The sequence below is a fragment of the Drosophila novamexicana genome, unplaced genomic scaffold (genome assembly GCF_003285875.2).
Source record: "Drosophila novamexicana strain 15010-1031.04,08,12 unplaced genomic scaffold, DnovRS2.1 tig00000434-arrow-pilon, whole genome shotgun sequence".
Taxonomy (NCBI): Eukaryota; Metazoa; Arthropoda; class Insecta; order Diptera; family Drosophilidae; genus Drosophila; species Drosophila novamexicana.
This window is the reverse complement of record NW_020824802.1, coordinates 5,092,698-5,118,317: the sequence shown is the minus strand read 5'-3', so window position 1 is coordinate 5,118,317 and position 25,620 is coordinate 5,092,698. Positions and strand designations below refer to the sequence as shown.

General features: G+C 37.1%; 2 protein-coding genes across 6 annotated transcripts; one reads left to right on the top strand and one right to left on the bottom strand.

The window, feature by feature from the left end:
* Window positions 1-6,914: 6,914 nt before the first annotated feature.
* LOC115760351 (transmembrane emp24 domain-containing protein bai) lies at window positions 6,915-7,922 on the top strand. The gene is made up of 5 exons (XM_030701641.1): window positions 6,915-7,161; window positions 7,218-7,338; window positions 7,391-7,461; window positions 7,526-7,652; window positions 7,711-7,922. Exons 1-5 carry the CDS (start codon window positions 6,982-6,984, stop codon window positions 7,830-7,832), a joined length of 621 nt encoding a protein of 206 aa, XP_030557501.1. The 5' UTR covers window positions 6,915-6,981; the 3' UTR covers window positions 7,833-7,922.
* Window position 7,923: 1 nt separating this feature from the next.
* LOC115760350 (inositol polyphosphate-5-phosphatase A) lies at window positions 7,924-25,407 on the bottom strand. Of its 5 annotated transcripts, none has more exons than XM_030701638.1 (9): window positions 25,211-25,342; window positions 24,828-25,058; window positions 24,595-24,768; window positions 22,452-22,624; window positions 13,319-13,406; window positions 13,101-13,256; window positions 12,785-13,024; window positions 10,154-10,319; window positions 7,924-8,286 (listed from the first exon to the last, which is right to left on the bottom strand). In XM_030701638.1, exons 1-9 carry the CDS (start codon window positions 25,283-25,285, stop codon window positions 8,030-8,032), a joined length of 1,560 nt encoding a protein of 519 aa, XP_030557498.1. In that variant the 5' UTR covers window positions 25,286-25,342; the 3' UTR covers window positions 7,924-8,029. The 5 variants fall into 5 exon arrangements, with proteins under 5 accessions (XP_030557498.1, XP_030557499.1, XP_030557500.1 ...); XM_030701639.1 differs by having other exon boundaries at window positions 10,283-10,319; XM_030701640.1 differs by lacking the exon at window positions 10,154-10,319 and having other exon boundaries at window positions 8,172-8,286.
* Between the last annotated feature and the right edge of the window lie 213 nt (window positions 25,408-25,620).

Below are 25,620 nucleotides of genomic sequence, written 5' to 3'. Positions count from 1 at the left end.
TGAAGTTAGCCATGTGCCTACAGCCCATGCACTTCGTGCAGCTTTTCAGCATGTGCCTACAGGAGAGAACTTTCCCCTCAGTATAGAAACGCCAAACGCGATTTGCCTCCTGGACACGTTGGGCAAAGTGCTGGAGAAGCTAATCTGCACCAGGCTTGAAGCAGCTGTCGAGAGCAATGATAAACAATGAACAATGAATAAAATTTGGCTTCACCAAGGCAAAGCCGAAAATAAACGCTTTGGAAATAGTCGTCGGCATAGCAACAAACGCCATCCAAGGATCGATGGAAAAGCGTCACAAAGAAGTACAGCCTCACTGTCACTCTAGATGTTAACACAGCCAGGTGAGACAAATTATTGGATGAGCTATCAACGTTCCGCGTCCCATATTACCTTCAGGATATTATACGCAGCTATTTTAGAGGAAGACTGCTGCAATACGACACCGCAGATGGCTCCACTACCGCTGGGGTGCCCCAAGGCTCAATTCTAGGACCCCTCCTCTGGAACATCATGTACGATGGCATCCCCCTACTGGAACTTCCGATCCATACAAGTATCATCGGCTTCGCGAACGACGTGGCCCTTGTAGTCGTCGGCAAGGAATTGAAGGATGTAGAGGAATCGTGCAACCACAGCATTGACCATGTACACCAATGGCTGGCAGCAGCTGGGGGTTTTGTTAGAAGCTCGGGGGTTTGTTAGAAGCTATGCGGGGAGAAAGAGATGCACACATTGCACACGCAAAATGTGAGAGCGAGGCACACTCTGCACATGCATAAACAGATATGTATGTTTTTGGGCTGTAAGGATTTAAAACTAACATACATATATTAAGAAATAGCATAAGACGCAGCGACGTTGTGTACTAAGCGAGATACGGCTTCATACTGAACATACGGCTTTTGAGGCCGGTGTTCGGCTGCCACGCTCAGCAGTCATACTCTATCTGGGCACACTAAAATGGTCGCAGTCATCCTTGTTGCGATTTATCGTTATACGATTATTCTGCTGTTTGACATGTCAATGCATTGTATGGTTAGTGATACAACTGAACAATTGTTCCCATTTAAATTTGTTGACATTATTCTGGTTAATTTACATTGTAAAGAACTCATAAAAAAGCTACAAACTCTTCTAGTTTTTAGTCCGAGATATATTCGGACGACCAGCTAATTCGAGCGGCGAAAACATTAAGACGACCCATTCTTAGGCCGGTGGAGGCCAAACTGGGTAGTATACATCTACGGCAGTTGACCAAAACTGTAAGTAAATTTGGTACCACGGGTAGCCAGGAGCCCACGGAACTTGTTCCGTCCTGACTTTTTGGTTGCGGCCCTTCGGGGAGTATCGTGGTGGCTGTGGTTTATACCCAAATCGCGGGTAAAGCTTGCTCGACGTTGCGTTTCAACCAAAACGTAGCTTTTTATGAGGTTTTAGACTGACCTCACCTCCCACCAATGAGGGAATGTATTGCTTCCGCCTGGCAATCATTCAATTGGTACCGAAGGGATACTGTTCGAGCAGAGACAGTGTCCTGGAGGGGCGATAGTCCGACGCATTGTTTCGGCTCGTTGTATTTTCGAATACCGTGAGATTAAGAAAACATGGCAGGTGCTCACGTTAAGCCCACTGACTATTCTGTCCGTCCGTCCGTATGTATGAACGCAAGGATCTCAGAACCTATAAGAGTTAGAGACTTGAATTTTTAAATGTAGATGCTCCTAGTTCCCGCGCAGATCGAGTTTGTTTCCGATAATCGATAACTTACTCCGTTTCCCAGCAATCGATAAAAATCGAATTGATAAAAATCCTATTTATTGAGCAAATTGGGTAAATAATAAGAGCTAGAGCCACCAAAAATGACATGTTTACTCTAAAATAGTATATATATATATCAAGTGTCTTTCATTTGATACCCACCTCCCCGCTACTACCTCATAGCTATAAATCATGTTAATAAACCAACTTATATTGGCCACCAATTTAAGCCAAAATTTTAATGCAATTTACTTATTGAGAATGCACAAATATTCTATGGTACAATAAGATATACTGTAGAAAATTTCATGAAGATCGGTTGAGAAACACGTGTTTGCGGCACCAGCGCAAATTCGAAGAATATCTGTATGCATGTACACACAGACGCACGTCTGCTTCGTATTCATCAACAGCAATATAATTGCGATTGTATTGTTTTCTGTGCTACTATTTGAATTACTTTGTTTCTCACTAAGACTTAATTATTGGTGTGGCTGTTGAGTAGAAGCGGTGGCAAGTAGTGTTGTCTGTCGCGAGTTCGAGACCTACCGGGGAAAGTTTTATTTATTTTTTTGTGGCTGGTGTGGCTGTTGAGTACTGTTGAGACGGCGGCAAGTAGTGCGGTTAGTTGCGAGTTTGAACCCTGCCAAGGGAACTTTTTTTTTCCTTAATTTATCTTTGTTACTACTAAAGCAAAAGAGCACGTAGCGCGAGCTGAATTTGGTGTTGGAATAAGAGGGTTCAGGGTATCCCCTAGTCGGGAGCTCCCGACTAGAACCTCTTACTTGTTCTTCATGTTTTCTGTGTTTTTATAACATTGTGCAGGGTATGATTATTTGACGACGTATTGTGTAACGCACAGCCGAGTGAATATAGCCTTGTGCATCTTTCGATCTATCATTTTTAAACAGAGGTTGCAAATAACACTCAACACATATTATTAATGCGATCTGCACTCAAGCAGAAAAAAATGAAACATTCGGTTTTATTTTTATTCTATTTCTGGTTGACCAATACACACGGTCCTGTCTTACGATAACATCTTAACAGGACATATGGGATCGAGAGCACAGAAAATGTGTGCTTGTACGCTAGGCATATATTCAAAGCGGTAAGCAAACACCCATAAAATTATTTATATTTTCTGCATTTAGTTTGCTACTTTAAACTTATTATAACCTTTTCACGGGTACCCTTTTCGAAATGTGTAGCGCATAGAAGCAGACATCTCCGACTCTATAAAGTATATACATATTATGTTCTTTATTAGTATTAACGGCCGACGTGATATAGCCATGTCCGTCTGTCTGTTTCTGTGCGAACTAGTCTCTCAGTTATCGTCATGACTCTTTGCATTCGTCCCTCTTTCTGTTGCACCGGCAGTACCGGAAAACTATATTATATAGCTGCCATAGGAACGGTCGGTCAAAAAGTAGGTTCTTGTATGAACAACTTTTTTGTTTATCAAAATGTCTTGACCAAGCATAGCATTTTTAGTTTTTTTTAACTCATACATGTGAAAAATCCTATCAACATCGGACCACTACATTATATAGTTGGCATAGGAGCGATTGGGTAAGTTGTTGTATGGAAAACTTTTTTGTTTTTTGAAATATCTTGACCAAATTCGGAATTTTTCACTTTCACTATTTACTTCGGACCCCTATATCGTAAACTGCCACCGACGATCGGTCCAAAATAAATTTATTATATGAAAAACTGTTTTGGTTCTTAGTTTCACTATGCTCCTAATATATATGCAAAATCCTATTAACATCGGACTACTATATTATATAGTTGTCATAGGAACGAACGGTCGAAAATTAAGTTGTGTGGAAAAACTTTTTATTTTTCAAGGAATCTTAACCATACTCGGCATTACCGTTTTCCCTGTGCTTCTTAAATACGAGCAAAATAATATGAGCGTTTTGAAGGGTTCTTTCTGCAAGGGATTAATTCTTCGGCTTGTCGAAGGTAAAGTGAAGAGCCGAGAATGCTCTTTCAATCGACCCCAGAGTTGCTGGTATTTCCAGCAAAAGCTGTGAAAGCTCACTCGGGAAAGGTGATTTCAATATAATTTGTTGGTCAAAATCCAATACATTTCTCTCAAATGGTAAACGACCATGAGCCATATCGAAATTTTCGATTTCTATATATGTTTCGACAATTTTTCAGGTAATGGCTCTTTTTGATTTTGTGTTACTATCTGCAAATATGCAGAAAACCGTGATGATTCTCCTGAAGCACTCGTATCAGTGGAGGATGATAGTTCTCCCTCAACTAAAACAGTTTGTGCTTCAGATCTTGTAGCCTCATTCCGTTTGGTACCATTGACCTATAAAATAAATATTCATTCGTTATTATGATTTAATTAATTATATACATGTAGCAAATGTGTTAGTTTAAAAAAAAGACAACTTACTTGTTAAAAATATTTATTCTAAAAAACAAAACATTCACTGCTATCACTAATCAAGCAACATATAGACTGGAAAATCAGAGTACGGCGATGGGGCCTTTCGTTTTCTGTGCGGCTGGTCCAAAGTCGCCTACGTTTTTGTAAGGGTTCATAAAACGGCATCGCTGCTTTTTTTTATTCCCTCGCACTGCAGAACACTGCTTTGGCTTAGTTTCAGTGCTCTTTCATTTTGTGTATTTACCGTAGTACTGTCTGTGTGTTTATTTTTCCGCACAAGCAAGAATGCCTACAATTCAGTTTTTCTCAAAAGTCGGTGGCTTTCTTCCCTTTTAAAGGGACGAGTAATATGAAATAATGAAAGGGTTTGCCACATCGTTGCGAAATTCTTGCATTTTAGCTCGTTATCGTTGGAAAGGGACTTAAACGTTGCCATGTGTGCATTTATAATCTCTTGGAGTCACTATTCACGCATACTTGCACATTTGAGGCTGTTGGTGGACTGCCAGCCTGTCCCTCGCAAATTTGACAAGTTTGGAAGTTTTTGTGATTTGTGTATTTCGTACGCTAAAAGCACACACACAAAAATATGTGTGAACAGGCAGATCTTGGGCGCAAAAAAAAATGTGTAAATTCGCCTGTACATTTCGTGTTTTTTGTGATGATTAATCGAGATGTCTATCGATGTTTTTTAAATAAGAAATTTAAAACTGTAATTATCCCACAGTTTTTAGCATTTAAGCAGGGCTAAATGTCGAAAACAGTACCTAAAATGGAGCCCTTGCTTCGAGGTCGCATTAGTTGAGTTTTGGAAGAAAAACTTTGCGGCGCTTATGTAAATTAAAGCAACTCGATCAGCTGTTTATGTGTGTGTGTAGAGCTCGAAATTCGCAAATGCCAAAATCTTCATATTCTGTCAAATTTGCATCGGACAGGCAGGCGGGCAATCAACACGCACTTTCATCCATATAGAAAAGTCCGTAAGTGTGCGTGCTTGGCCGGCCCAAAAAGTTATCATGCACACATGCCAACTTTGAGGTACCCTTACCCTTTCAACAAGCATGGCAAATAGCAATTTGGCACATAAACAGGCCAAACCCTTTAATAATATCACACAACTGCTTACTCGAAAGAGTGTGCGTGTGCACAAGCAGCAAGTCACAAAAATTAAACAATGTTAATTTTTGGTCTTTTCTGAAAATTCTTACAAGCCGAGATGCGGCTTAATACTGAACGTTCGGCTTTCGGGGCCGGCGTTCAGCTGCCACTCTCAGCAGTCTTACTCTGTCTGGGCACACTAAAATGGTCGCAGGTACCCTTGGGTTTGCCTCGTTTCGTTTATTTTTGTTTCGATAAAAGGGCCATTTGGTATGTCTCTACATTGTATGTTTAGTGCTATTACCCAACACCTTGATGTGCGTCAAATTTGCGGCGGTGACTCAGCGTCGAATTTTGGTACTTGTTATCGGAAAAGTATCGGTCACTTTGAAATGCATTTATTTATATTTTTAGGTAAGAAACCAAATAAATTTAAATGCAGAATTCCAAAAAATTAAATTATTTACTATCTACATTCATTTATTTTTGAATTTTAATTTATAATATGGGTAAACAAAGGGGTTGAAAAGTTAGGTTTTCACCATTCTTTAAATATCTTAATTCATGGATAATGGCCCCGAAAACCGCATATACACGATTGAAGTCTATAGTTTCACCTAACCAATCCTGCAAAAATTATAAAAATCGATCAGTATGTTTTTAAGATATTTGTACTACACTGCAGCAACCTCGTTGCTAGCCCCATACAAAATGACCGTAAAAAATTACCCTTGCACTTGAACCCTAATATCTTTTCTCAGGGATAATGGCCCTCAATGTACAGTATACCAACTTGAAGATACATGTTTAAGGAAGCTTTACGCATTAATTCTAAACAAATCGATCAGCCAATTTTTTTTAGAAAAATAGCAAAATGTTAACACACCTCATGTTGTTCATTCAAAAGGCCTATCGAGCTACTAGCTCCAACGGGAACCGAACCACTGCTCGGAATCAGTGTTGAACAATGTTATACAGTATTGAGCGGGACATGAGGTGTGTTTACATTTTGCTATATTTCTAAAAAAAATTGGCTGATCGATTTGTTAAGAATTAATGCGTAAAGCTTCCTTAAACATGTATCTTCAAGTTGGTATACCGTGCATTGAGGGCCATTATCCCTGAGAAAAGATATTAGGGTCCAAGTGCAAGGGTGATTTTTTACGGTCATTTTGTATGGGGCTAATAACGAGGTTGCTGCACTGTAGTGCAAATATCTTAAAAACGTGCTAATCGATTTTTATAATTTTTGCAGGATTGGTTAGGTGAAACTATAGACTTCAATCGTGTATATGCGGTTTTCGGGGCCATTATCCATGAATTAAGATATTTAAAGAATGGTGAAAACCTAACTTTTCAACCCCTTTGTTTACCCATATTATAAATTAAAATTCAAAAATAAATGAATGTAGATAGTAAATAATTTAATTTTTTGGAATTCTGCATTTAAATTTATTTGGTTTCGTGCTTAAAAACATAAATAAATTCATTTGAAAGTGACCGATACTTTTCCGATAACAAGTACCAAAATTCGACGCTAAGTCACCGCCGCTAATTTGACGCACATAACATCTTGACTACAAATTGTTAAATATATCGATCAAAATAAACATCGTGATATATCGATTGTTCGGCCATCCCTTGGCCAACTCATCTTTGCTGAAATTGTTAAATTCGCCTTATTTTCTGTGTATTAAAGTTAGAAAATGCTAAAAGTACTTTATGTTATTTTCGCAATCTTCGGATATATTTGGCCAATTCATAGTGTCATGTTCCACTTGACACCAAATACACAAAAATGTCTCAAGGAGGATATACAAGCTAATCAATTAGTAATGGGCGAATACGAAGTTTCGGATGTGCCTGGTCAAGTTATAGACTATATAGTGAGGTTTAATTTTTTGCAAATTTAACAGTAAAAGTAAAACAAACTATTTTATAGGCTCGGGACACCAAGGGTCATATACTGTCACAAAAGGAACACATAACCAAAGGAAAATTCAGCTTTATGTCAGAGGTTTATGACGCGTATGAAATTTGTTTTATTTCAAAAGTGCCACCGCGTAAGTAAATTGTTATATACAATTAATATCAAACTGATACTTTTAATAATAGATCAACGTGGAATAAGTCAAGAGGTCTCCCTTGTAACGAAAAAGGGTGTTGAAACAAAAAGTTATGAAGGCGTAAGCTATACAAGACAATTAACTAAAAAAGATTATTTAAGTTTTCCCGAAACTGTCTTTATAGATAGGCGAGGCCTCCAAACTCAAACCCCTTGAAGTGGACCTAAAGCGCTTAGAAGACCTTTCTGATTCAATCGTTCGAGACTTTGCTTTAATGCGTAAGCGAGAGGAAGAAATGCGTGATACAAATGGTGACAACTGAAACACATGGAAATATCAGCTTTAATAATATTGATTTGTTTATTTCAGAAAAAACTAATAGTAGAGTACTATTCTTCAGCATTTTTAGTATGTGCTGTTTGCTTGGCCTGGCAACTTGGCAAGTTCTATACCTTCGCAGATACTTTAAGGCAAAAAAACTCATCGAATAGTTCCACAAATACTATATTTCAAACAGCTCGAGTTTTACCGCTTTTTTTCTCAATGCCTTTAACAATAAAGTGTAAAAAATTAATAAATTATCTATTTTCATTTTATTCACACAATGTTATTACAACGATTTAGAATAGGTAGTACTTGGGATGTGGTATATATTTTCATTTGGTAATATCCATTCTGCTGACAATCTCTAAACGGTTGTCTCTTTTAGCATCAGTCTTCTATCAGTTTCTAGCTTGCCCACGCAAGAGTCTTCATCAGGCACGTTCAGATTTGAAGATATTGCCTTAACTATAACATAGTGGGAATCGGATATCGGTTTCCCCGGAATACTAGCGCATGCGACATTCGACTGTGTCATCCAGAGACTTTCGTTTACCAAGGTTTGATTCATTAAAGTCTTTAATGAATGGAGTGTTTCGACTAAGCGTGTTTTGTTTGTCGACTCTACAACAATATAAAATCATTTTTAGTCCATAAATTTTATTTAAAGTTTAGTAATTAAAATGAGCTGAAACGATAATAATCACTATTGAAGCGCTCAAAAATAAAAACAATGCAGTTAACCAGATTACATCAACTATTTTTGTGTATATATTTATAAAAATTAAAATACGACAAAAATAAAGTAAATATACATATAAATATAAATATATATATACCTGTTCTGAAAAATTTAATTTTGATATATTTATTTTACGAAGTTTTGTTTCTTAACCTTTCTTAGTTTTTTTTTTTTAATTCTGCAATTATACTAATGTACAGATGGATAATTCTTTCTCTTGATATCTACTATGTGCATTGCCAAATCCACCCATATTTCGGCGGTAGGGCAATGCTATTTTTTAATTTTTCTGGGATAAACTTTTGTATTAAGTTTACCTAGTTTCACGGCGACTTTAAAATCTAATATAAAATAAAAATAAAAAATGAAAATAATTGTCAACCATAATCATAAGTACAAAGACTATATGGCCCATTTGTAGGCTGTTTTGTTTTTTTTTTTTCATAAACGTTACGTTATTCCTAAAATCATTTTATAATTACATATATGCAAATAAAAGCGATAAACATAATATTATTAGCTTCACTTTGAGTCCCAATCTATCAGGAATGTAGGGATGCAGCTTAGCTTGATCGTTTTCGACTGTGATATGGGGTAATTAGACAAATAATAGTAATATTATGTGCAACACAATTTAATTTAGATAATATATTAATTCTGTCGCATATACAAAATCACAGTAATATGTCAATTATGGCTATTGGTATATTTATCTTTGGTGTGAAATTAAGTAATTAATTTTATCTTCGAAAACTTCTAACTATACGTAAGCTTCGCATAATTTATTTTTTTATAAAATGAAATAACTTGTAAGTGTTTCTAGAAATATAGCAACAAAACAGTTAAAATAATAATTTAAATATTAATAAAAACAAAAACATCTTACAAATACTGATTAACAATAGAATAAAAACTTAAATTAGTGAATACTACAACACATAGAAAAAAAACTACGATTGCGATTTCTACTGTTTGAAAGATATTTTGGGGTGCTAATAGCGTCGACATTATGAACATCACCCTTCCCAAAAGCAACATAATCTCTATCTGAAGTAAACATTTCTGTTCGTTGTAGGTCCTCTAATCGAGATTTTAACTGCACAGGTGTAACGGTAGCTCTTGACTGTTTCTCTGTGATTGCATGGACTGATTGTAAAGAATATAAGTCCTCGTCATTTCCATTTTGCCCAGAGTATTGCATTTTATGATCTTTATCAGTGGCCATAAAAAGTTCTAGTTTGCAACTTTTGCTTTGGGAAGTTGTTGCTATGCTTCTAAGCTCAGGATATGGGGAATTAGATTCATTGCTTTCTGGAGTGTACGGGTCCACGTACGACCTTTCAATATAAGTATTAAGGTGTTGTGTATCGATTTGATTTACTATTATATTTTCTGATAATACAACACTATTTGATAATAACCTGTTACGATGCTCAACAGGCTGCCCCTTCGTTAAATTACGGCATATTGGGCAAATGGTCTCATGTTTAGCTCCGCGGGAGACCGAATTGTATGTTTGTGTACACATACAAACATATATATTATCGGAATTAATTATATTAATGCTAATGCTTGGGTAGTTTGAGGTATCTTTTTGTATATCTTCGTCGCATTCAACTTTTAACGTAGTCTCTATAATTTGTTTATCGTGTCTGTTGGGGGTGTTTGCATAATGGCCATCAGCTAAATGGCTATTTAAATAGTCTAACGGTAGGTCTTGTGATTTACTGCCTTGGCTAAGAATTTTACCTTCTTTTATAACTTGATTATATACTTTTTTTACATAAGGACAAGTCTTGAATTTAACGGGTGATGTTAAATTGTTGTTGTTATTAATATGGATAGCTGAACAGCTGTAGTCACATGATCTATAAGTACCTTTGTTTGGCTTTAGATGAACAGTTAAGTAAATGGGCTACATGACAAGAATAGAAAAAAATGTATTAGAAATATCAGCAGCAACAATGGTACTATATTTGAAATATTTATAGATAGTTAATTTCAATCAAGTAAGAGAGCTCTAGTCGGGAGAGCCCGACTAGGGGATATCCTGAACCTTCTATGAACACCAAATGCAGCTCGCCCAACTCGTTCGCTTTGGTAGTAATAAAAATGAATTAAAAAAAAAAAATAGGTCCCCCAATTATTCTTAAGCTTGTAACAGACCGCATGACTTGCTAACGCTTCTACTCGACACCCATACAAGCAATTCATTTTCGACAACAAAAAATCGACTTAAATAGCTGCAGATATACACAGAACAGAAAACAATACAATCGCAATTGCATTTTGTGTTTCTTAACCGATCTTGATGCAATTTTCTGCTGTAGATCTTATTTCATTTAAATTGTGACTTAAATTGATGGATAGTTCAAATTTTGTTGATTTATAGAAAAGGGATGGAGGCTGTGGCTGGAAAGATACTTGATACATATATATATATAGCGGGTATTTCCCGGCCTTGCCCTTGGAACGTTTTGTGCTACCAATTTTAGACATTACCTTGATCTCAACTTCTATTTATAAACTTGTTTGAAGTGCATCGGATAAAGAAACAAATTCTGGAATCAGAGGTTTCCGCTCTTGTTAGTCTTGTGGTAAGAACCTTGAGGTCGAATAAAAAATGTGCGTTTATTAAACCCGCATTTTCCATGCAATTACGGTGACTTTCCGGAAGCGTGTCAAATGTTCTAATAACAATCTTTGAAAATGAGTTAGGAACCGATAATAAACCAAAAAGTTGAGTAAAGTTTTCTTGACAAATTTCCACAGAAGCGGGTGGAATTTTGTAAGTCGCTGAAACACGTATTCATCAAGTTTATGTGTTGAGCTTCGCAGATAAATTTGATGCAAACAGTAAAAAACTTAAAACTTCGCCCGAAATATCTTTGAACCGCATTCCTTTCCAGGAAGCTTAGATTCTGCGCTAAACGTGAGACACGTCTCAAATGATTCATTGTATAGATCTTTGGAAATAAATTTGACCCCCATTTCCAAGGAGTAATGCATTTTTCGAAATGTGTGAAATACCCCTCAAATGAATTTGAACAAAGATCTTTGAAAATGAGTTTGGGCCGATCGGAAGGTTAACAAAAAAGTTTCATACAAACGTTTTTCGCGTTTTTCCACACATACTGGTGGAATTTCCCAAATCGCTGAAACACGCATACATTAAGTTCTTATGTAGAGCTTTAAAAATAAGTTTGTAGCATATCGGACAAAACTTAACACTTCGCTTAAAAAATCTTTGAATCGCACTTTCAACTGAGGAAGCTTTGATTTGGGAAAAGTGTGAAACACGTCTCAAATGATTTTGCATATAGATCCTTGGATATGAATTTTAGCGCGAAACGTCAACCACCAAATCTTTGACCCTCATTTCCACAAAGAAGGAATGGAATTCTAGAAGAGTGAAACACCCCTAAAATTAATTTAAACAAAGATCTTTGAAAATGAGTTTGAAGCTGGTTGCCGCGATTTTTCCACACTTGCGGGTATTCCCGAACCCCCGCCGTCTTTACAGTGAAAATTTCAGCTTCTTACAGTAAAGGCTGTATTGATCAATAATCAGTCAGTCAGTCAGGGCAAACAGTATTATATATTTATAAAACCTAAGAGATTTGCTAAAAACACAAGACTTCGATGTAGATTTTTATCGATTACTTGGAAACGTACAAATACAAATACTTTTTAATGGGTTAAGAGTATAAAAAAGTGTACATATGTGAGTGTAAGTGGAACTTAGGTCTTTGCTTTCGCAGTACGAGTATGTTTGAAAATATCAAAAAATTACCCCGCCTTGAAGCAATACATAAAAATTGATGACGTAATTAGATTGTTGCCAATGTTTCTTAGTTTTTATGTACTTGACTCAGCAAATTTGTTATCCAGCTTCTCGTATAGCTCCTCAAATAAATTCAAAATTTTATCAACATGGGACCACTATATAGCTGCAATAGAAACGATCGGAAACTATGAACGTAGGTCCTCCTAGTGCCCGCCCAGTACGAGTTTGTTTTCGATAATCAAATATATATATATATATTCATATATATATACATGTTTATATCAAGTATATTTCATTTCCACGCCACCACCTCATAAATATAAATTATTCGTTTAAAGTGAATTGTTGGTATGGCTCGTGGTCTGTTACGGGTCCAAGTCTTATTGAGGAAAACATTTTTTTTATTTTATTTCTATTACTGCTGTAGTTGACGAGCTCGTAACGCGAGCTGCATTTTGTGTTGGTAGAAGACTAGAGCCGATTACTTGCTTCTATTTACGAAATACTTAAATATTCGGAGATAATGGAAAAAATTAACATTACACACTAAGTAATATATATTGCTGTTCATTGAACATTGGAAAAATTGTTACCTTATGGTCGCCCATGCATACAGTTTGTCCTATCATATCATATTTCCACTCATCACTTTTAATTATGTCTTTGACTTGTGGAGCCATTAAAATACGATCACACCATGATGGACACCTAGTTGACATATAATCAGTAGGCATTTCGGGATCTTCTTCAAAAGGATATGATGGAATAAAAGATATCGGATATTCAACCAAAATGTCCGTAAGTGGTTCCAATTCTCTATCAAACTCTTTTAACTAGGATAATGAAAAAGAAATGCATGTTATATATATATATATATGTATATATGTATATATATTATTATATTATTACCCAAAATTCTTTGAATTTAAGTTGATGATCGGCGTGACAAAATTCTTTTTTACCAACAGTAAGTATATTGTTGCCATCTGAATTGCGATAATTAATTTTAGTGTTTTCATTCTTTACACTTTGGACGCGATGAGCAGTTAAATTTGCAGTCAGTTCCTATTAAAATTTAATAATTATTATTAATATGTATTAAGATAAAACATGTATTGTGAACTTACTTTAACAACACCTGCTGTGTCACATCTGAAATTGAAATCTCCAAATATAAAAAAAGGAACGGATCCATTTTTTTCATCTAAATGGAACCTGATTAGTAATAAAATTCATCAATACAATAATAAAGAAAATTTTTCAGTATTCCTATGTTGGATTATATGTTAAAATATATTATATACGCATAGTTTTTTGCATCACCACTGCCACAGTCAAACAAGATTAAGAGTGCTCTGGTTGAGACTGCCAGATTAGGGGATTGCCTTAAATCCACTGAACAAATATTTGAACTTATTTTCGCCCGCAGAAAAATATATATATACACTTAACGGTAGATATATTTGTGCGTGAGTGCAAGAGAAAAGAAGTTAAAATCTATATATATATAACTGTTTGTCCTGACTTACTGACTGACTCATTGGTGATCAACGCACAGCCCAAACCGTAAGAGCTATGTGATGAAGTATGGAAAAATCGCGAAAAACCTTTGTATGAAACTTTTTTGTTTACCCTCCTAGCGGTCTTAAATTCAAATTCAAAGATCTATGTTCAAATTCATTTGGAGGTGTTTCGCACTTTTTTGAAAATCCATTTCATTTTGGTGGAAATAGGATATAACGATTTCGTGGGTTTCACTCTTTTCGCAGAATCCAAATTTCTTTGGTAAAAATGCGATTAAAAGATTTTTTGGGCTAAGTTGTAAGTTTTGTCCGATTTGCTTCAAATTTATTTACAAAGCTTTATAGGAACTTAAGGAATACCTGTTTCAGCGATTTGGCAACGATTGTATAAAAATAAATAATTTACCGTATGATTAGTTTCAAAATAATTTTTAAAGCTTTTTGAGAACATTTATTTTATCCGTGTCACGTGCAAAGCCGGGTTACCCGCTAGTGTATATATATATATATACATATATAGTGTATATATATATATATATACCACAAATTTTTTCTTTAATAACTTCAGTGTTTCTTAACACATATATACACTGAAGTTATTAAAGAAAAAATTTGTGGTTATATATAATAATATATAATATATACAGTTTGTTAAGTAATTGTGTGCAAAATGAACAAGTAAGAGCTTCTAGTCGGGAGTTCCCGACTAGGGGATACCCTGAACCCTCTTCTTCCAACATTAAATGCATATATATATTCTATTTTAGAAGCTATATGTCAAATTTGGTGACTCTAACTCTTATTATTTACCAAAATTGCCCAAAAAAAAGGATATCGATATAGATTTTTATCGATTGCTTGGAAACGGACTAAGTTATCGATTATCGGAAACAAACTCAATCTGCGCGGGAGCTAGCAGCACCTACATCTAAAATTTCATCTAGTGAGAAATAAACTAAGGAATTGCAAGAAGCACTAAATTAGGCAAGATGTGTACTGTTCAAAACGCAAAGTTGTTAAGAAGGCATTCGTACAATGCAATGACTCACTTATGCAATTTACTTCGAATTGGAAGTACCGTTAAATAGATTCGGCTATATTTCGGCAAATATTTGCGAATATTAGTTTTGTCAGTTTTTATACCCTGAACCCATTAAAAATGGGTATAAGGGTATATTGTATTTGTGCGAAATCCAAATGTATGTAACAGGCAGAAGGAAGCATCTCTGACCCCATAAAGTATGTATATTCTTGATCAGCATCAATAGCCGAGTCGATCTAGCCATGTCCGTCTATCTGTCCGTCCGTCCGTATGTATGAACGCAAGGATCTCAGAACCTATAAGAGCTAGAGACTTGAAATTTTAGATGTAGGTGCTCCTAGTTCCCGCGCAGATCGAATTTATTTCCGATAATTGATAACTTACTCCGTTTCCAAGCAATCGATAAAAATCGATATCGATATCCTGTTTTTGGGCAGTTTTGGTAAATAATAAGAGCTATAGACACCAAACTTGACATATAGCTTCTAAAATAGAATATATATATGCATTTGATGTTGGAAGAAGAGGGTTCAGGGTATCCCCTAGTCGGGAGCTCCCGACTAGAACCTCTTACTTGTTATATATTATAGATGCCTATGAAAGGAAGTATTAGTATGTTAAGCATAAATAAAAAAAGCTGATTTCTTCAGCAAAGTTTCACTTTGGATCCAGCGAGCGTAAGTACAAAACGTGCGCGTGCGACAACGGACAAGAAGCGTAAGGGGGAACGCGAGGTAGCTGCCAGGTTAGAAAGATAGAAAATAAAGTGCGAACGATCATACATTATTTTGTACAAGTCGGCCGCATAGGCCGTATAGCGATTGTGTGTGCTTGCAGGCTTTTTATTCTGCGGCGGAGCGATCCCAGCAGCACCCATCACGCTGACCTATCCTAACCTAACCGCAGCGGAGTGAGTCCAGCGGTTCCTTCCCCCTCTTGCGAAAGACATAAATCCCTCAAGTTACTACTTTACAAGTGGCGCCCGAGCAGAGACTCTAGGCGTGAAGGGGCGTGGCATTAACGTGGCTTAAAAACACTCGTAAGTGCCACCAGAGTGGATACAGGGCCAAAAGGGCAGTTGGCTGATACGTTAGCTGCCCGCGGCATAGAAAAGGGAGTATCAAAAGTACCACTGGGGTGTCAGCAGCAAGCACACACGTGCAGGCAGACAAGTGTTGAAAGGAGAGGAATAGCAAAGAAGAGACGCGAAAAACTAACGGACGGCCATAAAACTTCTCGCTGAGTGAGCGAATTCGTTCGAGCGCGCTAGTGTGTATGCTCATACACTAATACACGTTCATACGCACAAGCGTGTGTCGCGAGTTGGCAGAGCGCGTGCCAACGGTACAGCTGCTAAGCCTACCCTGGGGCAAATCGTTCGGTACGTGTCGAAATTACGCTGTAAATAAGACAGCTGGCGTCGGCGTCGGCATAAGTTGGACGTTGCCTTATGAGATGTGGAACTTTTTTTTAAATACAACAACAAAAACAAAAAAAAGTAAACAAGTAAAAATGCAAGAGAACTGGGAAGAGGCACGTGCGCCAAAGTGTTTTTTTGGGATTTTTTTTTTGTGTTCGGAAAAAGGAATATATAAGTGTAAGACAAAGTGCGGCACGGAGTAGCCAGACTCGGCGTGCATAGAACAAGAAGAGAAAAAAAAAAGGAATAAAGTGAGAGTGGCCAATGAGAGTGAACATGGTACAACGGTGAAGGAGTAGACGAGTGCAGCGGAAAAGTACTGTCGAGTGAGGCCAGTACGCAGGGTCAATTTTTAGGGCGGCTCAGTAAAATTAAAATAATTAAAACGAAATAATAAAAATAAAATTAGTCAAAGATAATAATAAAATTAATTAGAAATCAAAATAAAAATAAAATTAATTAGAAATCAAAATAAAAATAAAATTAATTAAAGATAAAAATAATAAAAATAAAAGTGACTAAAATAAAATAAAAATAATTAATTCAAATAAAAATAATTCAAAATAAAAATCAAAATAAAATAATCAGCGAGCGCAGACAAGAAAGACTGATGAGCTTACGGAGATAAAAGCACAACCCAAGGAAGGAAACGAAACTCGGAGTCCGGCCATAAGACCAGCAAAGATAAGAGGTCACGTAAGGATGGATACGAGTAAGGTTGAGCGAACTAGGGCGGGTCGAAGACTAGCGTCGCCGGTTGGAAAGCTTCGTCTCTGGGGTTCGCACTCGGCCGAAGTATGGGCTCGGCTATCCGAGCTAGAGGCCAAATACCTCCGGACCCCCGAGCAGAAAGCCCAGCTCGAACCCGACCCCGTTGAATGGTTCGGCGGTCGAAATCCGAATCGCATTCCGGCCCCCGCCCGAGCACTCCTGGCCTGCTCGAAATCCCGGTCATAACATACGAGCCGTAACATACGTGATGCAGGCGATAGCGTTACCTAGGGCGAGGCCATGATCGGCGAGCCGCACGCTGGTTCCTGACGAGCTGGCTAAGGGACGTGTCATGGGATGAGTTCAAGGAGGGATTCTTAGATTGCTTCTTGCCCCCGCGATACTTTGAACTGTTAGAAGACGAAATCCGGGTTCGTCGTCAACGAGAGGGCGAAGGCTTCAAACAGTATGTGGTGGACATAAGTGGTGGGATGGCTCTCAGAGGGGCGGTTCCAGGGGCACTACCGGCGGCCATCAGGATGATTGGCCAAGATTCTGGAGCAACAACTAGGCGACGTCCGATATGCTTTCGATGCGGGCAGGAGGGGCATTTTAGGAGGGAATGTCCCAAGCCTCAGGTGGTTTTTTGCGTGCAATGTGAGACCAGAGGGGTAAGCAGCAATGGATGCTGTAGACGGCCGACTCAGGCCGACGCAGCGGCGCTATCCGGACCGGGAGCGGATGGGCAGCGATACCAACGGAGCCCGGAACCAGTAAAGATCTTGCGAGTCGAGGAGGGTCGTGTCGTCGCGACGGTCAAGATCGGCGAGGAGAAATACGCGGCAACAATCGACACCGGTGCTACCCGATCCTTCATCAGTGGGGCCTGCGCAAAAAAGGTGGCGAAGGACGTGGAGATTAGGGAAGTGCATACGGATACGGATACGGCTAGCGGACGGATCAGGGCTAGATGTCTCACGAATGGTGCATGCGGAAATAAGTTTAGTGGGGCGCACGATCGGCGTGCCTCTACTAATGATGGCGTCGATGCTGGATCAAGTGATTCTAAGTATGGACTTTCTCCGTACGATAGGTCTGGCGATACGTTGTGGGGACAGCGAGATGACGCTAGGAACGCCGGAAAAACTGGGAATCAGGGAAGTGCAGCTTGAGGCGCGGTCAGACAACCGAGGGGTGTCTAGAGCGCTAGTAAAGGATTGGATACAGAAGCGTAAGTGGGACTCAACAAGAGTTAGGGTGAAGGGGCAGGCGACGACAGAGGTCAGAAGAGGCGGAGATTCGGGGGGAATCACCACCTAGAGGTGCGAAGCTGGGAAGGGTGGCTGGATCCAACGGGCAAGAGAATCAACCTCAAGGACGTCTGGCCAGCAGACCTGGAGCCAAGTTTACAGGTGCTTCAAGAGGCGGAGTTGGCGCGATTCGAGGGGTTGAAGTGCGTGTCCCACATAGCCAGCCATCGTATGTCATAAAGGACAACGAGCCCATCAAGCAGAGATACTACCAGAGGAACCCGGCGATGCAACAGGTCATCGACAATCAGGTGGAGGAATTGCTCCGGACGAGACCGCAGTTCTCTAAACCCCCCTTCAGCTGTACGTCTCGGCAAACTACAAATCTCACTCTACAGTGAACCTGGTAAAATTGAGTTCTGCCACCCCGGCCAAGTTACTACTTTACAGACTGGCTGCTGTAAAATTGCAACAAAGTCATTGACACCCCTGCCCAGAGTCCTGACCAGCCCAGCTATAATAAAAACGCTCTCATCAGGGCCATTCCAGAAGAATGGTTAAAAATACCTGAAATGTACGACCTGCATAACCTTATTCAGTCTATGTCTCGTCGTCTGCGGTCAGTAATGGATGCTTATGGCCAATATACCAAATATATGAACTAAGATAGCTAAAGTTTCCTAGATTTATTTATATATACAGTAATAGTTTTAATTTTGCAAAGAATTAGTTGACAGCGCAATAATTGCCGAAATTTGGTATTGTCTATTTTTTTCTAATTTTGTTTTTGAATTTTTTTATTTTTGTGCCCTTTATCTTTGAAAAATATGTAGAATAATAACTATAGTGCAAAAAAATGATGATAGTGATGAGTATGCCCCATAGGTCTTCTATTGGGTTTAGGTCCGGACTGCTCGATAGTTTTGCGCGCAGTGTGAATTGCGCAATGTCTTGGTGAAAGCCGTAGAAGTCACCCGCAAACTCTATTAGCTCATTCTCCAAGAGTTCAACATATACAAATATCCGCATTTGTTCTTGTCGATATACAGCAAATCGAGGACTTTCCAGCATATCCTTTTATACCCTTGCAGAGGGTATTATAATTTTGTCGTGAAATGTGTAACGCATAGAAGGAGACATCTCCGCCCCCATAAAGTATATATATTCTTGATCAGCATCAACTGCCGAGTCGATATAGTCATGTGCGTCTGTCCGTTTTTGTTTTTCAAGATATCTTGACTAAACTCGGCATTTCTTAGTTTTACTAAACTCCTTATATTAAAGCAAAATCCTGTTAAGATCGGACCCTTATATCATATAGCTGCCATAGGAACGATCGGCCAAAAATTAAGTTGTTGTATGAAAAAACATTTTGTTTTTCAAGATATCTTGACCAAACTCGGAATTTATTAGTTTAACTATGCTTCTCACATATATGCAAAATCCTATCAACATCGGACCACTATATCATATAGCTGCTATAGGAATGATCGGTCGAAAACCATGTTTTTGATTAAAAACCTTTTTTGGTTACCAAGATATCTTGACCAAACTCGGAATTTATTAGTTTAACTATGCTTCTCACATATATGCAAAATCCTATCAACATCGGACCACTATATCATATAGCTGCTATAGGAATGATCGGTCGAAAACCATGTTTTTGATTAAAAACCTTTTTTGGTTACCAAGATATCTTGACCAAACTCGGCATTTACTATTTTCCAGGTACTTCTTAGATACGGGCAAAGCACTATGAGCATTATGAAAAGGTTGGGTCTGCAAGGGTATTAGATCTTCGGCTTGCCGAAGATAGCCCTTCTTTCTCGTTTTTAAATCATTTTTGTGTTTCTTAACCGATATTGAAGACATTTACAATAGTAGATCTTATTATGGTATAGAATATTCGTATATTCTCAAGAAGATTGCACTAAAAATGTGGCTTTAATGGGTAGGTAGTTCCATGTGTAATTTTTTTTTGATTTACAGCTATGTTGCGCGGCGCAATTTATCGACTATTGGAAACAAACTTGTACTGCTCGGGCACTAGGAGAACCTATGATCAATTTCAAGTCTCTAGCTTTTATACATAGGTTCTGAGATCCTTGCGTTCATACATACGGACGGATATGGCTAGAGCGTCTCGGCTATTGATGCTGTTCAATAATGTATGGAGTCTGAGATGCTTCCTTCTGCCTGTACATACATTTGCACATATACATTATAACCTTTTAAATATTTTTAATGGGCTCAGGGTAAAAAAAACTGAGGTAGGCTTCGCACCTTATGTTTTTTTCGACCTTGCCATTTAAGTATTTGAACTCTAATCTTAAACATTAATTTTCGGTCCAATTTTTGCTGACGGACATTTAAACATACCTGTTCTATATACAACTCAGATCTCTTATATTTTGAATGGTCCATCAATTTAACAACCTACAGGTAAAATCAAAGTCTTTCAGCCAATTTATTCTCGTGGTGAATCCCCTTGAATCCAAAAAATATTTTTTTGTTCTTACAACTTTTAAGCCGCATTTTTCATTCATAAGTTCAGACCAATAATCTTTCGAGCCAGATTTATAGTCAATTAGTCATATAAATCTTAATATAAAAAAAGATTATGTGTATTAAACATCGCGAGGGCGGCGGTTTTTTGGTTACAGTGATACAGGTTTACCAAGATCAGCTCAGCGAATATTAATGAAGATAAACATGCAGTGCGCTAAGGGTGACTGACTGTAATTATCTATCTAGCCCTACATTATACCATAAACAAGTAAGAGGTTCTAGTCGGGAGCTCCCGACTAGGGAATACCCTGAACCCTCTTATTCCAACACCAAATGAAGTTCGCGCAACGCGCTCGTTTGAAGTAATAAAGATAAATTAAAACAAGTAAGAGGTTCTAGTCGGAAGCTCCCGACTAGGGGATACCCTGAACCCTCTTCTTCCAACATCAAATGCATATATATATTCCATTTTAGAAGCTATATGTCAAGTTTGGTGACTCTAGCTCTTATTATTTACCAAAATTGCCAAAAAAAAAAACAGGATATCGATATCGCTTTTACTCGATTACTTGGAAACGGAGTAAGTTATCGATTATCGGAAACAAACTCAATCTGCGCGGGAACTAGGAGCACCTACATCTAATTTTAAGTCTCTAGCTTTTATAGGTTTTGAGATCCTTTCGTTCATACATACAGACGGACGGACGGATGGACAGACCGACGGACATGGCTAGATCGACTCGGCTATTGATGCTGATCAAGAATATATATACTTTATGGGGTCGGAGATGCTTCCTTTTGCCTATTACATACATTTGGATTTTACACACATACAACATACCCTTATATCCATTTTTAATGGGTTCAGGGTATAAAAAGAAAAATTCTCTTGGCAGGGTTCAAACTGGCAACTGACCGCATTACTTGCTGTCGACTCTCCTCAACAGGCACATCAGCAAAAAAAAAATACTTTCCCCAGTAGGCCTCGAACTCGCGACAGACCGCACTACTTGCTATGCTTCTACTCAGCAGCCACACCAATAATTAACTACTTATGAGAAAAAAAAAACTAAATTCGCATTGCAGAAAAAAGTCGCAATTACCATGCTGTTAGAATACGAAGCAGACGCGAATGAATGTGTATGTGTACATGTATAAAGAAATTCTTAACCGATCTTTATGAAATTTTCTACAGTATATCTTATTGTACCATAAAATATTTGTGTATTCTCAACATATATATATATATATATATATATATAATATTCTAGAAGCAACATATCAAGTTTGGTTATCGGAAAAATATAAAATGTGAATTATTTATGTTCATTATTTAAGAGCCAGCATACCATATATGTATGGGGTCCCTTGAGTTAATAAGGTGCGAGATAAAATATGAAGAAACAAGAGTCGACTTTTATACTTCGATACTGTGCGAGCTATAGGTTATATAAGTTTGCTCGTTTTGGCCGATTTTTCAAAAAATATTAAAAGTTCTATCATTATTTGTATATTTATTATCAGCAACGTGCGGCTTCACTTTTAACAAATATATTTTGACACTTCTTCGGTAATGGAAATTAGGGCCTAAAAAAGACTTCCAGAGAACAGTTAAAATTGGCTTAAGAAAAAAAAAAAAACAACTTGATCTAAAAAAGAAAAAGATCGATAAACAACCAAAATTAACATTAATCAATTAAGGCATCAATGGTCGGTCTTAAACCACCAACAAATTGATTAAATCGGTTCGAGTGTAAGCAACATCAAGTGGATTCTGCTAGTATTATGTTTCATTTTATCATTTACCTTTCAATAGTATGTATGAGGGCTCTTCTCCTTGTTTTGCAGTATACAGAAGGAAAATCTTCACATGCAGCCAAATTAGATGCATCATGAAAAAGATGTATATTGACTAGATCAACGGCAGTTCCATTAATTTCCCATCGGGTTCGCATAAATCCTTTCCGAGACCATTTACACTAGGGTAAAGTATAATAAAAGCTTTTATTACAACCTAAAACTTTTCGTTGTCATGTTATTAGATATGATAAAGTAACCAAAGCCTGAAGTCGAGGTGTGTTCAAAAGGGAAACCTATATAACCCCAAGCAATAATAAGAAAAATTACACGAATACAATGGACTGCATCAGTTTTGATATTTTGGACTATGAGGTTTAGCGAACTAATTCAATAAAATCGCCACAATACCTTATAATGGTGAGCTAGAGCAAGGGTCATCTTTGAAGCAATTGTACACAAACACTTAATTTTAGCACTTACTACTAGAAAAATGGTTAGTTTTACCGTTTAAAAAATAAAGTACCAGTTTTGGTTTATTTGCACCATATGTAACAACCATGCGCAATAACAAGAGCTTATTTTTGTGAGAGAGTGGTATCTGTCTTCATTTAAAGCTTTTTAACATAACTGCACGAAACTCAAAGTTTATTTGCTGCTTGGCAAACTTAATATAATAGCTGCTAAGAAATTTTTACCTAATTAAAGATAACGAACGTTTAATGAGGGCCCGAACAGACTTATTAATTTAAAATAAGTTGTCAATCAAATCAATAATAAAGCCGCAGTGTAAAATTTAGTGTCATTTATTTCGATATGGTCATAGTAAAACAAGGAGTAAATATATCTAGATTATTTTGACAAACTTAATCAAGCGAGCCAAGCATTTTTATATCCTCGCAGAGGGTATTATAATTTTGTCGTAAAATGTGTAACGCATAGAAGGAGACATCTCCGACCCCATAAAGTATATACATTCTTGAACAGCATCAACAGCCAAGTCGACATAGCCATGTCCGTCTGTCTGTTTCTAAGCGAACTAGTCTCTCAGTTTTAAAGCTATCTAAATGAAACTTTGCAGAGGTCCCTCTTTCTGTTGCACGCAGCACATATGTCAAAAATTAAGTTTTTGTATGAAAAAACATTTTGTTTATCAAGATATCTTGATCAAACTGGGCATTTATTAGTTTTACTATGCTCCTCATATATATGCAAAATCCTATTAAGATCGGACCACTATATCATATAGCTGCCATAGCAACGATCGGTAAAAATTAAGAAGTTGTATGAAAAACGTTTTGTTTTTCAAGATATCTTGACTAAACCTGGCATGTATTAGTTTTACTTTTCTCCTCATATGTATCCTATCGACATCGGACCACTATATAATATATATGCCATAGGAACGATCGGTCGAAAACCAGGTTTTTGATTAAAACCCTTTTTTGTTTATTAAGATATCTTGCCCAAACTCGGCATTAACTATTTTCTCTGTGCTTCTTAGATACGGGCAACGCACTATAAGCATTATGAAAAGGTTGGCTCTGCAAGGGTATTATATCTTCGGTGTGCCGAAGATAGATTTTCTTTCTCGTTTGCATTAAAATATTTAATTTTGATGTTCTTTTATTTCTAATTTTAGAAACCTACTTTATGGGAGACAAATGTTATATGAGTCCTGCCAATACTGACTAGTGCAACAATCCATTTACTGTTGACAACCTTAGCCAAGTGATATATAGGGAATGTGCATTTTCTGTGTCTGAAATATACCACTACATCTTAATCAACACCTATTAATTAGAGTCAATATTTATGGGAGAAGCAGTGAATGGCTGCAATACTTTTGACTCGATTTTCAAAGGAAGGCATCAGATTTATATTGTGACCAAAGACTAATTTTGATTTTTAATTATATATATTTCCTGTGGACATAAATTTGTTGAAATGGTGGCATTTTAGAGTTTTAATAAGTATCCGTTATTTTCGGTGTCTAGTAAACGCTTTATTTTAATCCATCTCGTGATTGCAAATGCCTAAAAGATTGCAAGCCTTGAGGCTTGTGGCAAAGCATTTTTAGTATGTAAACGGTCTGACTTCAAAAAAAATCTTAGATTCTCTGATACCTTTTATTTTATTAAAGAAGACTTACTTCGGGAAAAAAATGCTGAGGGAACTTTGCTTTCTCCTTAGTCGGAACATTTTCAATATTACCAGAATATATTCGTTTGCCTTTGTCCAGCTTTTCTTCCCAGTCGTGAGTAAGAAAATTCCATATTCTTAATATACATATATCCTTGTGACCGAAGTAAATGTTTCCAAGTGCCTTTTAAAAAAACGAACAAAATTATATAAATACTTCCTGACATCAGCTAAGCTACTCACAGTAAAATGTTCCGCAGACTTAAAGTCTTCGTCCATATATATATGAACGTAGATAAAGTCAGTCTTCGCCATTGCCTCGCATAAACATCTGATAAATTCCTGTACATTACCCATTGAATTCTCGTATGTCTTTCCACCCACTTCTTGTAGATGTAAAGCTAAAAATCTGGGATTGACCCTTGTTGCATTGCTAATAAACTCTTCTAGCCATATTGTAAGTAGTCTTTGTGGCTGTGCAGCGTTGTAGTTAATGAAATAATTTATATAGGAACGTTTTTAAATACATAGATAAATAAGTAAATACATACGTGCTTTAGAAAAAAAATATGCACATATGTAAGAACCGAATAGTAGTATGTATACAAAAAATGTTATATACGTACATCTTCAAACAAACTTCCGACATTAGCTGTTACTAGCAATAGTTTCGTATCTGATTGGCCGCCTTTTGATTCCATTTTTTCGGATGTTCCCAAGCTTGTGTATCTTATTTTGTTAGAGTAGTGTAGGGATGTAAGAAATACACTAATACATCGATAATTATAAACTTATACGTAATCATCGTAATATGTATCGTTTTTGTATCGTAAAATTCAAAAACATAAAAATTCCATAATAGCAATAACGATACAATTTATAGATGCTTCAAGTGTTAAGATAACCGAAACAAGCATTATTAATAGGAGTGAATCCCATGAGTGCTTGCGACCATTTTGTTATGCCCAGAGAGAGTAATAGCCTCTGTCCACTGAACACATTTCTTACACATATCTGAAAATGTCATATGCCTGTA

Excerpts from the sequence above, each read along its gene's own strand:
- LOC115760351 (XM_030701641.1), top strand. The coding sequence starts at position 6,982 with ATGCTAAAAGTACTTTATGTTATTTTCGCAATCTTCGGATATATTTGG. Across the intron at positions 7,339-7,390 it reads TATTTCAAAAGTGCCACCGC|ATCAACGTGGAATAAGTCAA; the intron begins GTAAGTAAATTG and ends TTTTAATAATAG. Across the intron at positions 7,462-7,525 it reads AAACAAAAAGTTATGAAGGC|ATAGGCGAGGCCTCCAAACT; the intron begins GTAAGCTATACA and ends CTGTCTTTATAG.
- LOC115760350 (XM_030701636.1), bottom strand. The coding sequence starts at position 25,285 with ATGGAATCAAAAGGCGGCCAATCAGATACGAAACTATTGCTAGTAACA. Across the intron at positions 25,059-25,210 it reads TCGGAAGTTTGTTTGAAGAT|CCACAAAGACTACTTACAAT; the intron begins GTACGTATATAA and ends AACGCTGCACAG. Across the intron at positions 13,407-22,451 it reads CTCATACATACTATTGAAAG|GTTCCATTTAGATGAAAAAA; the intron begins GTAAATGATAAA and ends ATTACTAATCAG.